The sequence below is a fragment of the Furipterus horrens genome, unplaced genomic scaffold, assembly GCF_987537825.1.
Source record: "Furipterus horrens unplaced genomic scaffold, mFurHor1.1.pri manual_scaffold_13, whole genome shotgun sequence".
NCBI classification, from domain to species: Eukaryota; Metazoa; Chordata; class Mammalia; order Chiroptera; family Furipteridae; genus Furipterus; species Furipterus horrens.
The window spans coordinates 19,351,267-19,376,711 of NW_028327183.1; the positions used below are offsets into that span (position 1 = coordinate 19,351,267).

A 25,445-nucleotide genomic window follows, 5' to 3' on the forward strand; every position below is an offset into this window, starting at 1 on the left:
GTGGTCTGTAATCTTCTAGATGCATAGCTTCTCCCTGCCCTAGGTGTGCATTGGTAGGACTTGTATGTGCCCTAGCTCAGCTCTTCTCCATCAGCCCCTGCTGGGACCTAGCAGGCCCTTGCCTTCTTCAGGATGGCCAAACTTCCAGTGCTTACAGGTAGAAGGAGAGGAAACCAGTCCAGAGCCCCTTGTCATGGTCTAGGCATGGGAAGGGACAAGAGAGGGTGATGGCGGAAAGCAGAAACCCCAGTCCTGTCCCTTTCCCCCAGCTGAGGGCAGGAGTGATCAGATTTAGGAGTGCCTGCTGTTGCTTTCCAAGGGTTGGGAGTTGGGGGCAGGGGGGAGCGACCTCACCCTCTCTGCCATCTTGTATGAGTAATAGCTCCTTTAGGAAAGCATTAGCCCTGTGCCTGCAGCCCCTGGAGCTTCCTTCTTAGTCTGTGTGCCCTTGCCCTGCATGTTAACAGGCAGCTGTTGGGTTGCTGGGCTGTTTCCACTGCCCGAGCCCCTGCCATGGGGGTGCACATGTTGGGGATGAGAGGACTGAAGGTTACCTGGAGAAACCATTTACTCCTCTTTTAACCCCCTTCCAACAAGGGTGATGGAATGCAATGACTGACACTTTCTTCTAAACGTTCTGTTAGACCCACCCTGGTCCTCCCACCCCAGGGGAGGGTGTGTTTGGTGGAGCCAGTGTTGAGCAGGAGTGGATTAACTCTTCTCTGAGAAGAGCAAGGAGAGTTCCCTTTGATAAGAGTGAGTTAGACGGGGACCATGACCCTTTTCCCCAAGGGGGGCTGTAGGCTGAGGATTGACTCCCCTCCTCTTGAAGCCCTCAGCTTTGCCCTTCACTAGTGCTCTGGCTAGCTGTGCCCTTCTGAAGGCCTCTGGGATAGGCCCTGGAATCCCATCACCAGCTCCCATCTTTTTAGGAGGCAAGGTCCACAGCTGGGACCTGGGATGCCTGTCTCTGATGTTAGCTGCCCCCTGATTCCCTTGCGAGGACAGCCCTCCTAGGGGACCCCCTGGGTGATGCGCAGGCTGGAAGGACTGGGGAGAGTCCTCAAAGCAGAGGAGGCCCATTGCTCTGCTTCTTGACAGCAGGAGCTTCACGGTCTTGGAAAGAAGGTCTGTGCTAAGGGGCAGTGATGCAGCTCTATGCGAGGAGGGAGCTCTGTATACGTGGGCTCTTCCCATGCCCCTGTCTGCCACTCCCAGGCGACAATAAGTAGCTGCTGAATGAATACTTGTTCTTTCAAGATTCAAATCATAGCCCAGACCTCCAGACAAGGGCAGAGGAAAAGGAGGGCAGGAAGGGTGATATCTGAATCACAAAGGTGATGACTAGTTGAGCCACCTGGGGCTCTAACCTTATCTTTAAAGGGAATTAGAGCAGAATATAAGCACCCGAGGTCCCTGACCCTGGGAAGCAGTTGGGCAATGAGGTGAAACCCCCAGCTCTCCATACTCCCCTCTGGCTTGCCCTGGGCCACCATTCATTTACCCCACTCCCTGCTTTCATTTAAAAGTCCCCAAATAAATTTCAGTTTGTTTCCCTGTCTTCTACCTTCAGGGCCTTCTGCCTGTCTCCTGCCTCCAATGTCTGAGGCTTTCAACCCTGTGGAGAAACCCCTTATTAACTGTCTTTTCTAGACTCTTGCTGCGGAACTGTGGGGGTAGAGCCACTATGGGAGTGGCCTTGGTGAGCTGTTTAGAACCAGCTCAGGGCATGCTTCTGTTCTGTGTAGTCTGATAAGTGACAGCTGCAGAAGAGGTGACAGGCCCTGTGACCCACAGGATGGACATGGCACTCCTCTCTGCACAGCCTCTGGGTAAGGGTCAAGGGGCAGAGCTGAGGCTGAAACCTCAGCTCTGTGCTGCCCACCACACCTCCTTGGAAGCTGCCGCCTGCCACACAGGGAAGGGAGGGGCAGTGCCTGTGGTTGGCCAGGAACGGGGCTCTGCAGCAAGACCCTGGCGGTGCTGGCCTGGGGGAGGCTGGAGTGGGGCCACAGGTGCTGAGGAACCCATGATGCCTCTCCAAGGTCATGGAACTCCAGCCCACAAGAGTGGCTCAAGCTGGAGCTGGGGCTAACAAAACTGGTTCTTATCGTGCCCATACCTGGAGCATAGGCACTGAGCTAGGAGCTTTATACCTTAGCCTTACAGAAGTGCTCCGGGATGGGTGATATTCCCATTTTACAAATAAGGACACAGATCAGAGAGGTGAAATGGTTAATAGCTGCCAAGTGGCAGTGCCAGAATGTGAATTCAAGTTTTTCTAGGTGCTTTCTTCTTTGGGGGAGCTTGACTGGAAAGGGGCTTTGAGCTGGGGTGAGCAGATGTGAGATGTGACAAGTCCTAACTAGGGAGGACTTCAGCCAGTAGCCTGCGGTGCTTAGGACAATATCCAGAGAGAGTTCCATGTAAGCTGCCCTGGTGTGTCTCTGCTGACAGAATATTAAGAATGGGGCACTTCGACCGTTCCCATGGTCCAGACAACTTGCATCACTTTTACACACACACAGCTTTCCCATTGCCTCCAATTTGTTAAATCGGGTTTATACCTGAGGCCTCATGTTTCTAGAATGTCAGAGCTGGAATAGTGGGGGCAAGACGTAATTATCACTTTCATCTGCAGACATATAATGATTTATAAAAATGGCTTCAAGGCATTTCTTCATTACCATTATTTCTTCTGATTCTTAGAACCCTGTGGTTATATGGAGAGATGATACTCAGTGGGACAAATATATTTTGATGCTTACTATATGTAGGCCAGTGTTAGGTCCTACAGTGATAAGAAATGATGAATTATAAATAACATGATCTCTGTGCACTTAGTTTATATATATATTTTTAAAGATTTTATTTATTGTTAGAGAGAGGGGAAGGGAGGGAGAAAGAGAGGGAAACATCACTGTGTGGTTGCCTCCTGCGCGCCCCCTACTGGGGACCTGGCCCACAACCCAGGCATGTGCCCTGACTGGGAATCAAACAGGCAACCCTTTGGTTTGCAAGTCGGCACTCAGTCCACTGAACCACACCATCCAGGGCTTAGTTTATATTTTAAGTGAAGGGAATAGATCTGTGTTCTTAAGGATCTTTGGAGGATCATAATATATATGGGCCACATTTGGCCCATGGTTTGAACTAGTTCATAACCCTTAAAGGACAGGGTATTGTGAGAGATTATGATGGCTTAGGAGGGTGGCCTGATTTGGGAATCTCTTGATGCAAGTGTTAAGGAGCTTGACCTTGGCCCCATCTGGTATACCTCTGAGTGCAGGAAGATGATGAGTTTAAGTCTGAAGTACCATATGGACATGCTAAAGAGGCGGTTGAGAATGCAGGTCTAGAACCCCGGGTGGAAGGGCAGGCTCTTAGATTGGAAAGGGGTTGGTGATAGTAGGGATGCAAAGAAGAAAAAAGGGCTGAGGGCAGGACCTTCAGGGTGCCTTAGCAGCTCAAACAAGGAAGGTCTGAGTACAGAAAGTAGATCACAGAAACTTGGAAGTCAAAGTGGTGGTCCGAGGGAGCAGACAGGAGATAATCAGAGAGGAAGAGGGTGGCGGTAGGATTGCCTTTTTCTAATTCTTAAAGAATCTTGGCCTGGGAAGAAAAATGGCTTGTTGCCTGGTGACAGCCTGGACTAAAGTTTGGCTCCTGGTCCCATTCCTCTTCTGATGTAATTGAAACTAAAGGCTGGGCCTGTCTGCAGGCAGGTTGGGGACTTGAAGAGAGTCATATGGGCCTTTCATCAAGGGTGTCCACATGGCCAATATGCTTTTTTCCCTGTAAAATGGTCAAGTGGTGGGGAAGAGGGGTTGAAGGCTGGGGTGGCCTTCCCCAGGGAAGGCCTGCTCAGACCACATCTGCCCACCCCTGCCCTCACCCCACTGTGGGCTGGAATGAAGAAAGGTGGAGGGGAGCAGTTTTAATTGGGACTTTTGATCAGCTTACCCCAAGCTATTGCAGTGTGCTTCCTTCAGTGTGCTGGCTGGGAGTCTGTGAATCTCATTAGAGATGGTTTGATATGCCTTCCCAGGAGACAGTATTGGCAGGGATCCCTTGTTCCCCAGTAGAAATAGTTTAATCCAACTCATCCAGTCAAGATGGCACTGTAAGTTTATACTCTAAACACATAGCAGTCATACATAAAAAGATAAAATTCTAAAAACAGTCATGCATTCCCCCTCCCTCCCCACACACAAAATGATAAAAATCTCTTTGAGGAGAAATGGGACAGAACACAAAGAAGAGAGCAGGGCTGAAGCTGCAGGCACGCTGGCCTGAGTCTGGAAGTAGGCAAAAGGAGCTGGAAATCTGGGGTAACAGCTCTAAAGTGCTACACACGAAGCATAGAATTAGAGCTAGTTCACTGCTGAACCCGGGGCTGGGAAAATAGGCTGAAAAAAAGTTGTTCCCAGCTTTTCCCTGTGGTCCTCACAGCCTGGATGCAAGTGGAGCTGCTGCTATAAGATTTTATTCTATATTGGGAGACCCAAAGGACATGGGGAAGCAAAGGTGAGAACCCTTAGGGAGAGGAACGTAAAATATAAGAGAAAAGATGGGCTTCTACACTGATGTTCAGAAACACATGAGAAAAACTAATGCAAAGAAAAAGAACAAAATAAAAAATCTACCCCAGAAGAAATGAAAATAACAGTCAGAAAAGTCTTTAATATAAATTAGGTTTAGGACCCTCAAAGAGATAAGGAAACATGAAATTCATTAAAGAGAAGTTATGAAAGAAAAAAGAAACAAGAATATGTGAATACAAAAATTTTAAATAAATTCTAGCAGTGAAAAAGAGTGTCATTCGAATTTGAAAGAATGGATAGAACTCTAGCCTGGACACAGAGAATTCATGAATTGGAAGCCAATACGGAGTAATTTGTCTAGAATGCATCATAGACACAGAGGACAGATTGACAGGCTTCAGCCTGTGTCCAGTAGGAATTCCAAATATGAGCCAAGAAAATGGCAAAGATAATATTTGAAGAGATAATGGCTGAGAATTCCAGAACTGAAAAAAACAGCATGATTGCTAAACAGAATTGATGCCTAGACATAACATAGTGAAACTACAGATAAAAATAAAGAGAAAATATTAAAAACTACCAGAGAAGAATAAGAATTCAACCAGCTGACATTTAGGTTGACAGATAACATCTCATCAACACTAGATGCCCAAAGATGATAGAGGAGTATCATAGTGAAGCTAGAATTCTATATCCAGCTATCATTCAAGAATGAGGTAAAATAAAGATATTTCTGGACATACTAAGACAGTTTGTCACCCACAAACCCTTGCTAAAAGGACTACTAAAGGTAAACTTCAGTAGGAAGAAAAAGAAATCAGGGAGACGGAACAGGTTCCTAGCACCAATATTGAGCATAGAAGCTGACATACTGGCAAATTTAATTAACTACAGAAAGTATATCAGGATGCTTTCAGCTACAAGTAGTAGAATAACCCACAGTGACTTGAACTCTAAAAATCATTTAACCAGCTTATAATGAGAAGTTCTGAAACTGGAAAAGCCAGTGTCTGTGCTGCCTGTCACCTATCAGACCCAATAAGCAGAGACAGGGATTGAATCTCTATGGGCGCTTTATTCAGGTGGTCGGCAATCTGAGAAGATAGCGGGTTTGTACCCTAACAGACTGTCTTAAATTCCATTATAAACAGACCCTTTTTATAAGAAGGAAAGTGTAGGTAAGGGGTTTGGAATTCAGGGAAAGTTTATCAAATAAAAGCTGCAGCACTCTCATCTGTGCCCTGGGCAGTCGTCTTTGCATCCTGGGCAGTGGTCCTCTCACCCTGGAGCACAGTGGCTCAGATACCGTCTTGATTACTTGCAGTCCTAAGGCACACAGGTGGGACTGCGTATGGTCTCCTGGAGTCAAGGTGGGTCATACCTCTAGTTTCTGAAACAATAGCTTTTTACATACATAGATTACTAAGCTTATTATCTATTACCTGAAACTAAACTTTTTCAAAACTAAACTTTTTCCAGCATTTGAGTCCTCCATCAGTTCCATGGCTGGGGCAGTGGTCCGGTATTGACATGAAGGACCTCAAATCATTCTGCCATTCTGCCCTGCCATCCTCAGGATGTACAATCTCCCTCCTTGTGGTTGTGTGATGGCTGCTGCTGTTCCAGGCACATCATCACCTTATAGCACCCCAAGCATGGAGATGCTAGAAGAAACGAAGCTGTCTAATGTGCCTCTTTTTCTAGAAGGAGAATCTTTCTAAGAAGGCCCCAGCAGACATCTCCTTATGTCTCATTGGCCCGAGCTGGTCCATCCTTACAACAATTCCTGATAAAAGGGGACAAGCTTACTGTGGTTGGCTTTGACCAGGCTTGCCTCATCTCCTGGGACTGGGTTCTTTGCTGTCTGAACAAAATTAGGATTCTGTTGACTGGAAAAAAGGGGGAGTGGCTACTGGTAGGCAACTAACAGTGTCTGCCACAGATGGCAAAAGACAGGAACAAAAATCCAGTGCCTAAGGTGCTTTTTAATTTATAAAAAAAGGAAAACTAAAATTGCTGAACACATAGTCAAGAAAGAATAAGATAGCCTACAGTAGTGTATTTCATTGTTAAATCACACCAAGTTTCTGCCTGTTCAAGAGAATAGCGCTGCTGAAAACTAGTCTTCATTAAGAAAATTATGTATGTGTATGCTGACAAGATAACCACTAAAAGAAGAAGAGTATCATTTCTAAGACAGGAGGGGTAAAATGGTAGGGGGAAGAGTACTGGATTGCCAAGAGGAAAAAATAAAGAAAAATTGGGGGAGAGAAAACACAAAGTAATATAAAGCAATATAAGTACAAATACATAATATGTTTTAGAAAAAAACTATCAGATTGGATAAAAAGCAAGTAAGAAATGGTCTGGAGCCTAGAGAGACCTCAGGATACAGGATACAGAGACTTAACAAGAACTGCCCTGGCCTTCATCGCAGGTGGTTCTGTTATTTGATTTTCTGTTCTTTGCCCTGTTTTTCCCTCTCTCTCTCCCTAACTGTTTTTGCCTGGCCTTATCTGCCAAGCTATTAAGATAACATTCTAGACTTTGCTTCCCGAACTAGCATAGATACGGATAACATTCCTGGACACAAGCCAACCACAGTGAGACTCCTTGAGGGGGCCAGGGTGGAACAGTTGGGACCCCACATCTCAGTTCTTCCCCTGGGCCATCCCCCACTAATGCCTCAAAGCCTAGTATTCCTGCCCTTACAGCCTATTTCCTAGGGTACACCATTGATTCTCTTGCAATTAATACTTGTTTCTCCAGGACTTAATTGAAAGTTAGCCAGAGTGACAATCATAGGATTGAAAAACTATTGTTAGCTCTTGCTTTCTGGTTTCTTGGCTGCTGACTGGGCAGCATCAGAAGTACCAGAGCTGAGATCTCACTGGATGTTAAATCAAGGCGAGGTGTCCTGCAGGAAGGCAGGGGCTCAAGAAGCAGACGCTGCCCAAGGAGACTTCACTGGGGAACAGGGAGGCCTGAGGCACTAGCGTATCTATGAGGGACTGTGCTAGAGGCTGGTGCCAGGATGTCACTGTGCCATAACTTCATTTAGCTAAGTATGTGGAGGTGAGGCAATCAGTTCTCAGCCACTTTAAGGACATGCGTCACTGGGTTTGTGTGAGGGAGGGGCTGTCAGTGTTACCGAACAGCAAGTGGGGCCTGCTGCCTGCTGCCACCATCTACGCAAAATTCCAGAGGCAAAGGTTTGGTGATAAAGAAAAAGGGTCTTTATTCAAAAGTCGTTACTTAAGCCTAACAATTAAGGCTAAACTCTTAACACCTGAGTTCTCCCATCATTCCCCTGTTAGTTTCTGTAGGGTTAGTTTTTAAACTAAAACAACATAATACACAAAAATTACACAATTTTGGAAGAATGGCAGGCTTTTGCCTCAGAGACTGTTCCATTCCTTCTAGAACACCCAAAGAATAAACCTGCTACCCTCTTCCTGGCCAGTCTGATCCTAGACTGTGCCCAGAGTTCCTACCCATACAAGATACCGCCCGTTGGAAAATGCAGGCAGCTGCAGCACCATCATCCAGGCACCCTCAAGGAAGAAGAGCCAAAGCCAGAGCCTGAGAGAGCCAGCTCAGGAGCCAGAAAACTCAGAAAAGCTCATGAGCCATTGGCTCTGGGGCTTTCAGCTTCTCAGCCAATCCCATCCTAGACTGCCTTCCATTGCCTCAGCAAACTCCTCCTATGGCCCCTCTTTCTTCTCCCCAGTGATCAGATCTCTGTATCATCGGGTTTCTTCCTCAAGATAATGACTGACACTGCCCCTTTCTCCAGGGCACCTTCTGCCCTCTGCTTTTGCCACATCAAGGCGGCTGGGAGTTGCTAGGCTAGTAGGGAGGGATCTGGGACACAGGAAACCCTCCTGGAAGACAGTAGATGTTTATGGAAGGAGCACTGACCTTGAAACCATTAAGCTACATCACTTACTGCCTGGCTGACCTTGTTCAGCTTGACCTCATTCAGCTTGTCCTGGGACTTCTGTGAATGACAAATCATGCAATGGGAGTAATAATCTATGGTTTGGTGCCTTTACGTTGTGGCTCTGGGACACATCCTCAAACTCTGTCAGTGGGTGGAAAGAGGGTGGCTTTATCAGCATCTTGGGTTTTGTTTTTTTCTTCTCCCCATACCTTTCTGATTTCAGCAGTCCCCTTCCCCCCATTCTCTGTGCCTTATTTTGACATTTCTTTTCTCTGCCTGCCAAGAAGATTGTGTTCGGTTGCACTGGTATGAGGCTGTGCTGTCCTGGGCTTCATCAGGTTAATTTGATGGCTTGTCTCCTGGGAACTGACTGGAGCCTGGCTCTAAAACCACCCTAGCCTTTCCTTTTTGGGGACAGCATTTGCTGCTCAATCCCATAGGCCTGCTTCTCCTCTCCTTTACCTGCGAGTTGGCTAGGGCTCCTTTAGCTTCCATTGGTTTCTTGTGTCTGCTCAGGCGTGCATCCCCTGACTGGCAGAAGGCCCTGGGAGGAGGAAAATTACCCATTCTTCAAAGCCTTTGCTGCCCCTGACCTTCTGGTTTCTGGCCGCCAGTTCCTCTGTTCTGTCTCTGTATTTCAGGCCTGTCCAGCCATTCAGGGGATGTTAATGGTTAAATGTTCTCACTGGATTTGCTTAATCTGTGACCACAAACCTCTTGGAAGACCGTAGCATTGCTTGCCACCTTGTTACCTCCTCTCTTAGAGGACCGTTTCACATTGGATCTCTGCAAATCTCCAATCCCAACAATAAAAAGACCCTTCTCGCTTTTCTGCCACCAGATGCATCACCCTGTGCCCCATGCTCTGCTATGTTTTCTATTTCACAGTAGACCGTGTCCATGTGGGCACTGACTCCCGCCCCTCTTGCTACTCAAGGCCTTTGCTTCTGAATCATTCATCCCCCTGCAACATTAACTTTCCCCTCCCCAAACATTCTGTAATATCTCTCAACTTAACCCTCATTCCCTTGTCTTTGATAACATCTTTATTGAAATATAATTCATCTATCATACAGTTCACCCATTTCAAGTATACAATTCAGTGGTTTTTAGTCTATTCACATGGCTGTGCAACCTTCACCACAAACAATTTTAGGACATTGCATCACTCCAGAAGGAAACTCCCTACCTATCTGCAATCACTATCCATCTCCCCCACCCCACACCCCCAGTGCTAGGCAACCCCTAATCTGCTTTATAGATTTGCCTCTTCTGGACATTTCCTATAAATAGAACCATATTATATGTAGTCTTTTATGCCTGGCTTCTTTTACTTAGCACAGTGTTTTCAAGGTTTATTCATGTCATACTGTGTGTCAGTACCTTTTTATGGCTGTATACGATTCCATTGTATGGATAGAGCACATTTTGTTAGTTCATCAGTTGATGGAATGTGGAATTGTTTCCACATTGGAGCTAATATAAATAATGTTTCTTATAACCATTTGTGTACACATTTTTGCATGGACATATGTTTTCTTTTCTCTTGGGTATATACCTACAAGTAGAGTTGCCAAGTCATATGGTAATAACTATGTTTAACCTTTTGAGGAACTGACAGACTGTTTGCCAAAGGGGCTGCACCATTTCATAATCCCACCAGCAATGTCTGAGCATCCCTCACTAACACTTGTTAATATCTTTTTTATTATAGCCATCCTAGTGGCTGGGAAGTGATATCTGAATTTGGTCTTAATTTGTAGTTCCCCAATAGCTAATGATGTTGAGCATCTTTTCATCTGTTTCTTGGCCATTTCTCAGCCAGTCAGCTGTTCACTCCTACCATACTCTGGGTCGGCCATTGTGAAGGTTACTGCTGACCACTATCTGGCCACAGAACGGTCAGTTCTCAGTCATGTCATACTCACCTTTTCTGAAAAACTTGACACAGTGACTTCTCCTTCATTCTTGAAATACTTCTCTTGGCTTCCCAGACACAGCGCCAGTTTTTCCCCCTGCTTCACTGGCCATTTCCTTCCTACTGGCCTCTTCTAGACATTGGAGTGCCCCAGGGCTCTTTCCTGGACCTCCTTATTTTATCTATGTCAGACCCTCCCTAGATAATTTCTCCTGGTCCTGTTGTTTTAAAAATAAACTGTACTCTTATGACTTTCAAATGTATCCCTCCAGCTCTAGCCTCATCCATGAGCGTCAGATATGTGTTCAATTTCCTCTTGCCCTTTCCACATGGATGTCTAAAGGGCATCTCAAATTTAATAAGCCACAAACAGAACTCTTGCCTTTTCCCACTGAAACCCATTCCTTTCCTGTCTTTTCTGTGTCAGTGAATGCCACCCCTACTACCAGGTTGCTCAGGTCACAAGCCTCTGTGTCACCTTGATTTGGGTCTTCCTTTCCTACCCTCAACCCCATTCCAGCTCATCAGTTAAACCCTTCAGGATACATCCAGCCACTTCCTACCCCCTGCACTGGCTGGGATATTACAGAAGCTCCTCTCTGGTCTTCTTGCTAGGCTCCCACAGCAGCCACAGTTGATCTTTTAGTAAAAAATGTTTTAACATTAAAAAAGCTAGATTTTATTATGAAATACACCACACATTTAACATGTTACATATCATATATATATTCTTTTTTTATATTGATTGATTGTTTTAGAGAGAAAGGTAGAGAAAGAAATCAATTTTTTTGTTCCACTTATTTCTGCATCCGTTGGTTGATTCTTGTATGTGTCCTGATGGAGGATTGAACCCGCAACCTTGGTGTATCAGGACAACTCTAACCAACTGAGCTACCTGGCCAGGGCCCACATATATACTCTTTAAAGAATAAAAATAAAAATCACTCTGTACCCACCATACAGATTAAGAGTAATACATTACCCAATACTTCCCAAGCTTCTGTAGGCCCCTTTTTTATTTTATTCACCTTCCTTTCCCTTCAGAGGAATTTCCTGAATTTAGCTTTGTTTCCTTGATTTTATCATTGTTTTAAGATTTTATATATTTATTTTTAGAGACAGTGGAAGGGAGGAAGAAAGAGAGGGAGAGTAACATCCATTGTTGCCTCTCGCACACCCCCAACACAGGGACCTGGCCTGCAACCCAGGCTTGTGCCCTGACTGGGAATAAAACTGGCGACCCTTCAGTTCGCAGGCCAGCATTCAATCCACTGAACCGCACCAGCCAGGGCGATTTTCTCTATTGTTTTATGATCCACGTAGAGAAGCCTAAACACTTTCTTACTTGTGTAAGAACAGAGTTGCTCAGAAGGCCATTAAGATGCAGTGAGCAGGAAAAAAGAAGTTTATTGGGGGAATCAGCAAACAGAGGGAGCCGTGCCGCAGGTGGCTCTGACTCCGAACTCCTAGGGGAGGAGCAGGTTGCTTTATAGGGGGGAAAAAAAGAAAGGAACTATTGAGTTCAGTTTGGTTATCTCACAACTGCAAGTATGACGGACTGATCAAGGCCAAACTCGGTTTGGTTTGATGCACCCTGCCCGAAATAGCGCTATCTCTCAGGCAGCTGCAGGCGGGGGTGGTGGGGGGAAGGCATGGGAACCAAGGCTGTCAACTTGTCTTTGGGTACTTTTGAACTTTTCATGAACTTATACTTTAGGCATTTATCTATGACTTAATCCTTTTGCTCAACATGATAGTTTTTTGGTCATATTCATTCCTGTTGATGTCTAAAACTGGAGTTCATTTAGTTTTACCATATGATGTAAACATACCACAATTTATCCATTCTATTCTGATGGACATTTTGCTTGTTTGTGGTTTTTGGGTATTACCCAGTACTGTCATGAGCATTCTTTTATGTCTCTGTGCACATGTTCATATGTACCTGGTAGTAGAAATACCTGAGTTTACTGTATACCCACCAGGATGCCTAAAATTAAAAAGAGAAAACATCGAAGTGTGGAACAAATGGAATTCCCATACAGTACTAGTGGAAATGCAAAATGCTATGACCACATTAGAAACTACATGGTAATTTCTAGTAAAGTTACACATAAACCTACCCTATGACCTAGTAACTCTACTCCCAGATATTTACCCAAGAGCCATGAGAGGGTGTGTCCACAAAAGGACTTGTACAAGAAGTTCGTGGCAGTTTTACTTCTAACAGCCGGAAACTAGAAACTATTGAAATATTCAAACACAGAGAAGAACAAACTACTGATACACACAAACAAGTGGGTAAATCTCTAAAACACTGAGCTGGGGAAAAGAAGCCAGATACGAGATAATGTGTGTTTATATGAGGTTCAAGAGCAAGTAAATCTAGTCTATGGTGACAGAACTCAGAAAAGTGGTGGAGTGGTGGATATTGACTGGAGAGGAGCACAGCGAACTTTTTGGGGTGATGGAAATGTGTTACACAGATGTGCATATCGGTGAAAATTCATCAAGCTTTACATGGAAAGATTTCTGCGTTTTATTATATACTAATTAAACCTCATTGAAAAATAGGTTGTCCCCAATGGGGGTGAAGTTTAGGGGGAGGGGAATGACATGGTATATTCAACCTGTTGTCAGGGTTCAACTTGAGCTTTAAACCTGCTTAGTATGACAAGCAGGCTGAACTCACAGGCTTTCATAGAATCATAATTCAGCAATTCTAACTATTCACCCTTTCGATGAGAAACCATTCATTCCCACCCAGACCTTAGGAGAATGACAATGTGAGGATGTTTATGCACACGGAAGTCTTAAAATAAATTAGCCTAGGATGACTGGGAAAACTTTCCAGTCATCATACAAAATGTTGCCTCATTTTCTGTGAGAAAGATGATTTTTAATTCCTCTTTAAAAAAAAAACCAAACACTATTTGGATATACTCATGTCCGTCTTTATTAAGTAATGCCAAATTATCTTCCAAAGCATTGTATTAATTTATTTTCCCACCACTGGTGAGTACATCCTTTCCAAACTCTTGGTACTGTTGGTTTTAAAACATTTGTTCCAAGGGTTCACTTTAAAATACACATTAGGCCATGACACTTCTTCCCTCAGAAAACCCTCCCATCTGATTAATAATAAATCCCAATCCCTTCAAAGCCCTCTGTGGGCCAGCCTCTCACCCTCCCTGCGTTGCTGTTTTCAGCAGGTCAGACTTGTTCCTTCCTAAGCCCTTTGCACTCCTTGTTTACACTCCTGGCTCCCTGTAATTTCCCTGCCAGAGCACTGTGTAATCACTTTAGATAAACCAATTGAGTGTTTAAAATAAAAATATCTTTGCATTACAGAACAGAAATATGTAAAAATAGGTTGACTGTTAACAGGTATTTTCACAGTTGTAACTTGTTTCTTGATAAAGGACCACTTAATACAAATGAATGGAATAAACTAAATGAGACCTAAAAATTGGCTTTCCATTTTAAATATTTAATTTGTTGCTATAAACTTTGTCAATAAAAATAATAAATAATTTTTTTAAAAACCTGGGGAAAAAAAAAGAGACTGAAGCTCCATGAAGAGAGAACAGATGTGTCTTATCCCACACCATCCTGCTGGCCCCTTAAGTATCTATTGATTGAATGAAGGAGGCTTACCAGCCAGGTGGCCCCAGGTGGCCTCAGAAAGTGGGCCTGCTTCCCTTTGCAGGCAAAAGAGGTGGGGGACTGATGCTGAAGTGCGCCCTCCCATCCCAGCTGTTTAATATTGTGGTGTATGCATGGACTTAACATGAATGGTCAGAGCAGCTCTGAAGGGGAGAAATCAGAATTAGGCCACGGGCACCTGGAGGGATGGCGAGGTCCCAGGAGAAAACAAGACATGTGAAAGCACTTAGTAAGGGTCAGCAGTGGGTGACTTCTGCTGTGTTTCATGCATGTCTGGGGACCTCTGATCTTTCTTAGTCCCAGTTAGCAACCACCCTGTGCCTCCATTTGCATTTAATGCAAGTTGAGCAGCTCAAGCTCCCAGGAACGGCCTGGCCATGGAGTTCCCAGAGCTAGGGCTTTTGCCAGCTACTCTACTTCTACGCTCCTTCCAAACACATAGTTGAAACGAGGGCTTTTCCTCTCCCCAACAAGGCAGTCAGTTACCTCAGGTGCCTCTTGTGGCATCCCTGATGGGGTTTGTTTCCTCTGGAGCTCCTGTGCCAGCTCCTGCCTAGCCCCTGTGTTCAGTGGCTACTGTGGGCTGCCCACCGGAAATCAGGTCTCCCAGCAAGGCCCCTCGCTCCTGTTCTTTGCTCAGCCTGGAAAGTCACTGCCTGTTAGGGCTACTTGTCTAACAGCTGACCCTCCTCAGGTCCTGGGACACTGGGAACAGGGCCCTGCAAAACCAAGTTCTCTTCCTTAGATGTTGGGTGTGGGAATAGGCAAAGGGGGAACTGGAAGAGACAATGACCTGGCTTCCTGCCTGCAGACCATTCAGCTGAACGTCATGCCTGGAGTCTGGCCTGCCAAACAGCAGTGTAGAGTTGGACGGAGCACACCAGAGCCAGTGCTGCTGGAGTCCCTGTGGATGAGAGCCAGGAGCCCTCAGTGAGGCATGTGGGTGAAGCTTCACTCTCGACCCTGGGAAGCCAGCTTCTCTGTCTTACTGTCTCTTACCCCCGAGCCCCTGGGTAGTCAGAGAGCTCACAGGCCTCTTTCTGTGCCATGGCCAGTCACAGGCTTCGAATCAGATAAACCTGGACTCAGATCTCACCTCCATTCTTCATATCGTGACCTTGTGCAAGTTCCTTCACTTCTGTCACCATTGTCTACCCTCCCACCCCTAGCCCCCAAATAATGCCATCCTTACTGGAACCTACTGGTTCTAGTCCCTGTTGGCTTTGTGGTTTGGCTTGACCCCAGAAATTTGAACTGCCACAAAGGGGCAGCTGAGGTTCTTGAACACCAAGAGTTGGAGAGGCCTTCTCTGTATCTGCGGGCAGCAGCCAGAGGACCTTGGAAGGGCTGTCAAAAGCTGGAGCTTTCAGAGGGGCATGAGGCCCAGGGCTCAGGTCACAGCTGGGCTAGCCAGACTTGGACAGAGCTGGTGGGGAGAGGCAGGCAGCCAGGAATAAGTAGTCCTCGTGGTGTTGGGAGGCTCCATTCTCCCTGTCGTCCTTGCTCTTTGCCCCAGCTCCTTTCCTGAGGGCTGAGCCCCAAACCACTGGCAAGTAGCCTCTTCTCCCTGCTCTTGTCAGCCAGGGCAGCACAGGGCCTCAGGCTGTCAGTGCCCCCAGGGACCCTGGCATTCATTTAATCCATAACATGCAGATGAAGACAAAGCTCAGAGGGCAGGCTGGGTAGGCGTGGGGCTGAGCGTGGCACCCGTGTCCAGACACAGTCGTGTTCTCTCCCTGACACCAGAGCTGGGAGGATTGTTAATGGTTCACTGAGCTGACCCAGGAATGCCTCATCTATAATCCGCATCTGAGAGAGGAGAGAGCAAATTTCAGGGCCCAGGCCCAGCCCCCCGTTTTACTTAGAGGGCCTTCTTGCAGGCCTCAGGGGGTATGAGAGCACCAGGATGGGGAGGCCTAACCTCTCTTCCCTGAGGTCTTCTCTGGGATAGCTTTCAATTAAAGTTTCCCCAGAAATTAACCTCACATGCCTGAACTAGGAACTTTCTTTAAATATCCTATTAGGACTTTATTATAAATTTGTTCCACAGGCCACAATGAAATAAAAGGACTATTTCCTTACAGGAAATAAGGAACTGAGGAGGGCCAAGGTGAGTCTAGGGCCTTGAAGGGCTCATTCCTGGGGTAGATAGGAGGCCCTGTAAGGGAAACTGGACTAGGAACTTTCTAAACCTGGTTCTTTCAGTGATTTGCCACATGACTCTGGGGAAATCACTTTTTGTCCTTATTTACCTTCGGCTAATAAGTAAGGATGGTGGGCTACTCTCATCCTCTGAGGCCCCAGGTTAGGAGAGCAGTGCTGTCCGTGGATAGCTAGAGGTGAGAGCCCTTTCTCTTGTCTACCGTTTGGTTATGTGGGCATTGCCTCTACTGCCAGGTTTGTCCCCTCTGGGACTTGGGGGCAGACCTGAAGGAGAACGTGTGTACACGGATGCAATTTTATCTGCACATTATTTTTCCTCTCTGCAATTTCAGGCTCATGCTGACGCAGCCTGGCACCTTACAAGTGAGGGGACCCTGCCAGGGGATTACTGCTTGCAGGAGCTGACAGCAAGACGGCAGGACGGCTGGCCTCTGGGGAGCAGCGATGGGCAGAGCAGTCTCTGAGTCCCTGCCAGCAGCCCCAGGAAGGAGACCTGGACCCTGGCTGGAAGCTTGGCACATGATCTGCTGACCAGACCGTGTGCAAGGAGCACTCCGCTGAGCGGCAGCTGTGCCCAGGCCCCAGAGGGCTCCACTGCAGCCAGAGCTCTATAGCCCCTTACACAACTGCAGGTGGGGCTGTGCCCATCAGGAGAGGGGACCTGCACCTCGGATGGGAAGCAGAAGAGCAGAACCTAACACAAGGAGGATGTTGCTCTCTATAGCAGTTTTGTGACACCCACAGGGCATCTTGGCTTTTTCTGTCAAGGGTGGAGCCTGCTTCCCCTCCCCTGGCGGAGGAGTTAGCCTGGGAACACCATCTCAGGGGTGGATGCCTCCTGCATGGAATCAAGGCTGCCTGAAGCCCACATGTTCTCTGTTGTGATTGGGGTTCAAGGGCTTCCCTGCTGCAGGGGACGAGGGGCTGCCTCGGTGTCTGCTAATGAACCACAGGGACCCCGACTATTCCAGACTGGACTGTTTCAAGACGCCAAAGAGGGGGGCCCCCAGAGCTGGCAGCCAGCAACCCCAATGGATTAGAAGGCTGGAATGGACTGACCTCCCCTTTGCCAGGGCAGCAGGAGAAGCAGAGCATCTGTGGCCTAGCTAGTGACGGAGAGACCCAATGAAGCCATAAGCAGGGGCCCAAGTAGCTCAGGGACAGGGGAGCCACTCCTGCCCATGTGCTTTCTCCTTGCCTTGAGAGAGGGTGTGGCTTGGGACTCCTGCTGCTGTCCCTCTGCAGCACTCACCTTTATGCCCTAGAACGGGCAGGCTACAGCTGTGGCTGGCCTGCCAGTGGGCTGGGAAAGGAGTAGCCACAGTGACACCCGGCTGCCTGCCGGGCTGGTGGTCCAGCGCCCAGGGGCTTCGCACCATGAAGTGCTCCCTGCGGGTGTGGTTCCTCTCCGTGGCCTTCCTGCTGGTGTTCATCATGTCACTGCTCTTCACCTACTCCCACCACAGCATGGCCACCCTGCCCTACCTGGACTCGGGTACCCTGGGGGGCACCCACCGGGTGAAGCTGGTGCCTGGCTATGCTGGCCTGCAGCGCCTCAGCAAGGAGGGGCTCCCTGGCAAGAGCTGTGCCTGCCGCCGCTGCATGGGTGACGCTGGTGCCTCCGACTGGTTTGACAGCCACTTCGACAGCAACATTTCCCCTGTCTGGACCCGAGAAAACATGGATTTGCCCCCTGATGTCCAGAGGTGGTGGATGGTGAGAGAGCCATGGCCTCTCCTGCCTACTTTTGCTGCTCCTCTCCAGGGATCCTCCCTGTTTGGGAGTCACTCTTAGGGCCCCTCTTGGATTTGGGCTGTCTGTCTTCTGGCTCCCAGAGCCTTAGCAAAGCAAGGGGCCCATTTAACTGGAGCCATCAGCTGGGATCACAGATTCTGAAGGGCAGAGTGAGCTTTGTCCTGGAAAAAGAGTACCAATATTCTCTAATGTCTGTAGGGACCGAGCAAAAGTTGCTACTGGGCCAGGCAGGTGACATAGATGAGAGAAGTGGTCCGAGTGAGAAGATGGCGAGAAGTGAGGTCTGTGACAACAGGGAGAAGACGTGCCCTTTACAGGGGGGCAGCCACTCCCAGCTGCAGGAATTGTTGCTGTGCAGGGGTGGGACTCATCACTGCTGGGTCTTCTGACGCTCTGAAAACATCTGAAAATCCAGCTTTTTTTCTCTCTCTAAAGTCTAGATTTTTTTTTTTTCTTTCTCTTATTCAGGGAAACTGTGAGGATGAGCCCAAGTGAGCAGGCTCATCAGGAAAACTTACAGATCCTGCTTCCTGGCCCAGACTGTCAGAGTTCCTAAGGACAGGGGAGTCTACAGCAGAGGGGTCACCAGGAGCCCCACAGCCTGGAGCCATTGAAGGGTTCTCCTGCTGCTCATAGTCACAGCCTTTACTTTGTGGGGAATATCAATGTTCAGAGAATGCACAGGGCTTGCCCAAGGCCCCAGACCCCAATGGTGGCGATCTAGAGCCAGAACAGGGTTCTGGACAGGGATAGACCTATGGGCAGGCCAGGCCTCCTGCCTTTAGGGATGGGATTTTTAAGTACCATGCATGTTCCTTGGCCGAGAGGCAGCAGAAGCTGCTTCTCCCCTGCCTGAGCATAGGACTTCTTATCTCAGAGCTAAGCTCCCTCTCTACACTGAGTTCATGTTCTTGTTCTCAGGGGTCCTTCCTGTGCTCAGAAGAGGCAGGGAAGCACCCCCCCCCCCAATACCTCCATGTATTCTGTCCCCTGAGCACCTCCTGCTTGCTCACAAACCCGAGTTATTATGACTCAGACCACAGGGCATTTTAAAGCCCTAGTTTTGACCTTACCAATTGTTGGCCCATAGGCCAAGGTCAGCCCCCTCAAGCTTTCAAAAATATTTGCATTAGTTATCAGCATTTATGAATCAGGATACTTCACATGAAATCCACATTTTCAGCTTCTCTTGAAAATTAGAAAATTTGGTCTTTCTGGGCTCACAGTCCCACATAGCAACAATAGACTGAAGTTACTCCTTATTGATGAATGGGTCCTCCTGTTTGTCATAGGTCCCACCTGCCACTCCATTCCTGTGTGTCACCTGCCTGGCCCCATAGGCATTTGGGTACTGCCGGGGCCTCATGTTGTGGTTTTTCACTGTGACTGGTGGGACATGCAGGGGACCAGTTTCATTCCAGCTATCCTGGCATTGAAAGAACTTCTGTACCTCTCTGCCTTCTCCGGAGGACTCAGGGAGTGGCTCCTCATATCCTGTGTATTTTGCCCCACATAGCTCTGTCACACCCAGCCTCCAGGCTGAGTTCCTGGTGCATCCCTGTAGACCGACTGGGAATGAGCCCCTGCAGCTCAGCTGGACTGTCCATGTTATGTGCACCTGGAAATGGCCTCTGTGTGTGACTCAGGGCTGCCCTGAGGGGACACCTGAGCAGGGGCCCCTTCATGCATGAGGACCCACCCAAGAAGTTCCTCTGCTCCTGGCAGAGGCCTGTAGGTCCCTGGAGAATGTGCCTTGACTCCTGAGCCCCCTCCAGTGCATCAGAGCTGCTTGAAGAGAGACTTCACTGTTGCTGAGGGGAGGGTCCTCATGCTCAGAGAATCCTTGCTCCCCGACAGCCTGGTCAGGAGTCCTGGAGGGCGAGGGCAGTGGAGGGAAGGCGGCCAGGAGCCCTCCCTGCTTACAACTGCTCCCTCCCTCTTCCCTCTGCAGATGTTGCAGCCCCAGTTCAAGTCGCACAACACCAACGAGGTGCTGGAGAAACTTTTCCAGATAGTCCCAGGAGAGAACCCCTACCATTTCCGGGACCCCCATCAGTGCCGGCGCTGTGCGGTGGTTGGGAACTCTGGCAACTTGCGGGGCTCTGGCTACGGGCCAGATGTGGATGGGCACAACTTCATCATGAGGTGAGTGCGGGGAGCCCGAAGGTAGGTCCAGGACAGGCCCTCTGGAGTGGGGACTAAACTCCTTGGCCTTGTCTGGCAGTTTAGGAGTTGCCAGCTGATGGGGTTGCCCATAGGTCTGTAACATTCAGAACCTTCTGTTATAGGTTCTTGCCTTTTTTTTGTGGATGGGAGGGCAGAATTCCCATTCTAGACTTTGCTTGAGGCCTGTACTCAGTTTCCAACTCTGAATTACTCTGAAAAGAGCTAAAACTAGACTTTTGGCTCACTGCTGGTGAAAACTCCCACCAGAGACCCCCTAACCACCTGGTCCACTCAATAATTGCGCCAGGGGTAAGGGCCCCAAACCAAACCAGCATTTTGCATAATAGTCACAGCTGATTCCTCCTGGAAAATTCACAGAAAACAGATGTCCTGGGAAGAAGAAGCTGTCCAGTGCTTGCTCTGGGCTGCTGTCCCTTGTGTCTCAAGGTTTAGATTATGTTTAGATTACTCATTCAGTAAGACATTGGTGTTCAGCCTTGGGGATGGAAGGGTTGAGGACAGAGACACAGAGCAAGAAATCTGGGGGTGAACAGGGACTTAGGGTGGACTTGTGAGCTGAGCATAGGCTGCTGCTTCTGCTCTGAACCTGTTTTCTGACTTCTTCACTAAACTTGGGGACAGGAAATGCTGCCCCACTCCTTGGAGGAAGAGCCTTAAGAATAAGATACTGAAAATGCCCAGTTTTCACAAAGCATCTCTTAGGATGAGCATCACAGAAAGACCAGGTTTCCCAGGAGGTGGAAGGAAGGGCTTTGTCTTAGAAACTGTTGCTATCTCCATAGCGACACCAAGGTAGCAATGTCTCTGAGGCTTTCCACATTCCTTGCAAAATCTTTCTTATGTCGAGAATGGTGGGGTGGGGGAGATGATGGGGGATGCTAGGCCCCATCCAGTAATTCAGAGCCACCTGAGATTCCCCCCATTGTCCAGTTGCTGGCACCCAGAATGCAAGGGAGGCTAGGAGCTGAAGAGGGGCCTCTGTTTACCCAGAGACAGTGGCTGAGATTGGGGAGTCACTCCAGTGCAACCCTGGAACACTTGGGAAGTCCAGGGACATGCTCTAGACTACATGAAGCCGCTGCCTCTCTTGCCCTGCCATCTGCACCTTGGTCATGGCTGGGAAGCCCCAAAGTAGAAGTACAACAGACAAGCAAAAAAGGCTTGGCTGCTGTGACACCTAGGTGGCACCTGGTCAGGCCCGGCTGCCGAAGGGAATTCACAGATGTTCCTCACAGGGACCAGGCTAGATGTGGTATGTTGTAGTGGACCCCCAGAATCAATTTGTGGAAGGGGGGACCCAGATGGTAATTGGCTGTCTGCTGACCTATAAGGAGCCAGTTAGCAGTGGAGTTGACTGTTGCTTATAGGCAAGCAGGACCAATGTTAAGACTCCACTGGGAGGGCCAAGCTGAGTTACAATGAGATGATGGCTCTACCCAACTGCCCCCACCCTCAGCTGCCTCCTCCTCCTAAATGTCTTCTGAGCCCTGCTGACAACTCCAAATGGAGTTGAGCTGGTCCTGCCTTAGCTGGTCAGCAGATAGGTCCTCAACTCCTAAAGCAGTGCCTGGCATATTGTAGCTTTGCCATAAATTTGTGAGTGAATGGAAGGGACTAGGCAACCAGACACCAAACCTTAAGCACGAATGCATATCTGCCCTGTCTGTGCCCTCGCCCCAATGTGCTTCTTCAGAGGCTGGAGACAGCCAGGGACAGATAGAATTCTAGAATGCTTTGCCCTTGAGATAAAAGGATACAGCTCATCCTCTGTCCTGCTCTGGCCCCTTTCCAGGGCTTGGCTTCTCCAGAATGAATCAGACCCTCAAAGCAAAATTCTGTCTCCAAATCCATGCCATGACCCCCTGTCTTGGAGACTCTGAAATGTCTTTTGGGCTTCTTCCTCGGTTCATTCCCAAACTTTGAAAATCGGTGCCTGCGCAGCAAGTGGGAGGAAACCTAGGGAAGTGGAGGCTCTGCAGCAGGGCCCACTGAAGGGCAGGAGGCATGGTGATGCCAGCTGACAGGTCTAAGAAGGCCCTTTGTGAAAACTCTGGCTGCCAATTCAGTGGAAAAGGCAGATGGGGTGCTGTCTTCAGAAGCCAACCCGGGGCATCTGCAGCCCTTTGATGTGCAGGACCAGCTTGGTCTCTTCATTTCTGATGACATGAGATTTGTTTCTTGAGTCTTCAGAAGATTCAGACTTGACCCCAGCTCCTGGGGCTCAGCCAACTTAATGGTCACCAACCAAGACGCCCACTTCCTGTTACCCCTTCCTGTATGTACTCCGGCAGCTGAGAAACACTATCCCTTTTAAGCCTTCTTCTCCAGCCTGCTCTATTCCTTACAGAAATGAGGTATTACAAGAAAAAAGAAATGTATACAATAAAAAGTGAATTCTCTCTCCCCAACCCCATTTCCTGAGAATAAGAATTGTTAATAATTTTAATACCATTCCAGATTTTTCTAGTCATATTCAAAAGTATTTTTTCTTTTTCTTTAGTGAAAAATGGTATACCATATAGTTTTAAGTTTTCCTTTTCTGGGTTGTAATTCCCTCCTGCTGCACACAATAGGTATTCAAGAAATATGTATTGTAAGAAAAGAAGTGGGATACTTCACGCTACTTGGCTTTTTCACTGAAGAGCTCTTGGACTTAGTTCTTACCAGTACATTATAAATCTACTTCATTCATTCTAATGGCCATATTCCATTATCTGAATGGACCAAAATGTATGAACCATTTCTTTATTGTTTGATTGATTCTACTTTTCAGTATTGTAACTATATTTCAGTGACTATCCTTGTACACGTGTCTTTGCACATTTAACGCACCCATTTTTATAGGTTGGATTTCTGGAAGTGGGAATGCTGGATCAAAATGTACACCCATTTATATTTTTGATGACTGCCACCAAGTTGTCCTCTAAAAATCTTGTACCAGTTTCTATGGCAGTTTCTTCTCATGTCAACCTCTTGTCCCTGCAGAATGAATCAGGCGCCAACTGTGGGCTTTGAGCAGGATGTTGGCAGCCGAACCACTCACCATTTCATGTACCCCGAGAGTGCCAAGAACCTGCCCGCCAACGTCAGCTTTGTGTTGGTGCCCTTCAAGGCCCTGGACCTGCTGTGGATTGCTAGCGCCCTGTCCACAGGACAGATCCGATTGTGAGCCACGCTGCAGACTGGGAGTGCAGTATGGTGGCAGGGCCACCTGGGGAGTCTTCCTGGGGACTGGATCTTAGAACCCCTGTAACTGAATATTTTGGCCAAGAGGGGCTGGTGAGGAAGGAGGAGGCAGTAGTAGGGAGGGCCCCAGGTAGGGTGTTAGCTGAGGCCTGAACATATTCTATGTTAATTCCTGCATGGCGACAGCCAGCATATTGGTGGTGGAAAGGTGAGGATAGAACGATCTGGTTTTAGTCTCCTTTCCAGGAAGTGGTTCCTGACTGTGGTGGCTCTGCCTTCTGAGAATTTTCTTCGTGGCCTGTTGCCCAGTCACAGTCAGGAATCTCAGAAAATTCAATTAAACCAAATATTTTTTAACAGCTTTATTGAGATATAATTCACATACCATACAATTAACACATTTAAAGTGTACAGTTCAATGGCTTTTAGTCTATTCAGAGTTGTATAACCATCACCACAATTAATTTTAGAACACTTTCATATTTTAAAGATGAAAACCTTTCATCTAAAAATCTAAAGACCTAAATATACCCCTGTACACCTTAGTCATCATCCCCACTTCCTACACGCCCCCATCTCCAGAGCTTTTTCATCATCTTAGATTGAAACTCTGTAGCCAATAAGTAATCACTTTCCATTCCTTCTCCACACTCCTCAAGGCCCTGATAACCACTATTCTGTCTATATAATTTGACTATTCTAGGTACTTCATATAAATTGAATTATACAGTGTTTGTCCTTTTATATTTGACATTTCACTTAACATAATGTTTTTAAGTTTCATCCATGTTGTAGCATGTGTCAGAATTTCACTCAATCCTGTATAGTATTCCCCTAATGGACAATTGAGTTGTTTCCACCTTTTGCCTGTTGTCATGTATTTTTAAACACAGAAACATAAGTTCCTGTGTTGTGACTGTATGTTGGGGAGACATACAAACTGAAATAAATGCTGTCAAGTTTAAATCCCATATATTCTTAGAAAAGGGAGTGTAGGTTATGGGTGCCATGGCTGGCTAATAGGGAAGGAGGGATTTGTGGAGAGTGGCAAGAGGGTCAGTGTGGGCACAGGTAAGAGCACACACATGGTGGATTTGAGATGACTGTCTAATTTGAGTGGAGAGTTTACAGCAGAATTATGGGAAGAAAAGTTGGGGCTGGATTATGGAAGTCCCCAATGCATGTCTCAGACATCCTTATTTTATCCTGAAGGGCAGGGGAAACCATTGGGGATTTCTGAGTGAGGTACTGCAGTGATGTGTGTGGGAGAGCATTCTAGAAGCAGGGGGTCCTGTAGTGAGGCTGTCATCACTCAGGCCTGAGCAGGAAGAAAGGCATCCCTGGCTCCCATGGGGCCATCTAAATTTTTGTTTGTTTGTTTGCAGCACCTATGCCCCAGTGAAGTCCTTCCTTCGAGTAGACAAAGAAAAGGTAAGTTCCCTTCTCCTTCCCTTTCTTTATCCCCAACTCAATGGAAACAGGGCAGACATGACACCTGATATGCCTCGTCCTGTGGCTCACGTGTCCTGTAGTGCCCTTCCAGAACCTTCAGTGTCCCCATCTGTTGGTGTGCCTGACCTCACAGAGGCTGCAAACAACCAGGGAACACAGATGAACAGGTTCACAGGGAAGAATGGAGGAACTGTCAGAAGCTGCTCAGGACCTGGCCTGAGTCTCTGGGCCCTAAAAGCTCCTCATGTGCCTGTCATATTTTCTCCACCCAGGTCCAGATCTACAACCCGGCTTTCTTCAAGTACATCCACGACAGGTGGACAGAGCATCACGGGCGGTACCCTTCTACAGGGATGCTGGTGCTCTTCTTTGCCCTGCATGTGTGTGATGAGGTGGGTAGCCCAGTCTGGAGGTAAAATAGTGGGACCAATGTAACAGAAGGAAAGCAGCCCTTCTCAGGGCTTACCAGTGCCTCAAGAGGAATGTATTTTTGTGGGCAGAAACCAAGTGGCTTTGATCCCCCCCCCATTTCTAGGCAGTAAAGTATGGATCTGCATTTCCCAAACTTACTGCTTTAATGATTTTACCAAATCTGAAATCACTTCATTTAAAAGTTAAATTTATTTGCAAA

At 47.5% G+C, this 25,445-nt stretch overlaps 1 protein-coding gene across 3 annotated transcripts in view; it reads left to right on the top strand.

Annotated features, from left to right (window-relative positions):
- The window catches only part of ST3GAL2 (ST3 beta-galactoside alpha-2,3-sialyltransferase 2), a 43,311-nt gene that overhangs the window by 14,815 nt on the left and 3,051 nt on the right, over nucleotides 1-25,445 (top strand). For 2 of the 3 annotated variants that reach the window (XM_090259657.1, XM_090259659.1), the window contains exons 2-6: nucleotides 16,567-17,950; nucleotides 19,941-20,134; nucleotides 23,162-23,341; nucleotides 24,748-24,793; nucleotides 25,087-25,206. In XM_090259657.1, coding sequence (XP_090115783.1) covers nucleotides 17,612-17,950; nucleotides 19,941-20,134; nucleotides 23,162-23,341; nucleotides 24,748-24,793; nucleotides 25,087-25,206 — 879 coding nt within the window. In that variant the 5' untranslated portion in view covers nucleotides 16,567-17,611. Of the gene's footprint in view, nucleotides 1-16,121; nucleotides 16,182-16,566; nucleotides 17,951-19,940; nucleotides 20,135-23,161; nucleotides 23,342-24,747; nucleotides 24,794-25,086; nucleotides 25,207-25,445 lie in introns of all 3 variants that reach the window. The other variant, XM_090259658.1, reaches the window with a different exon arrangement.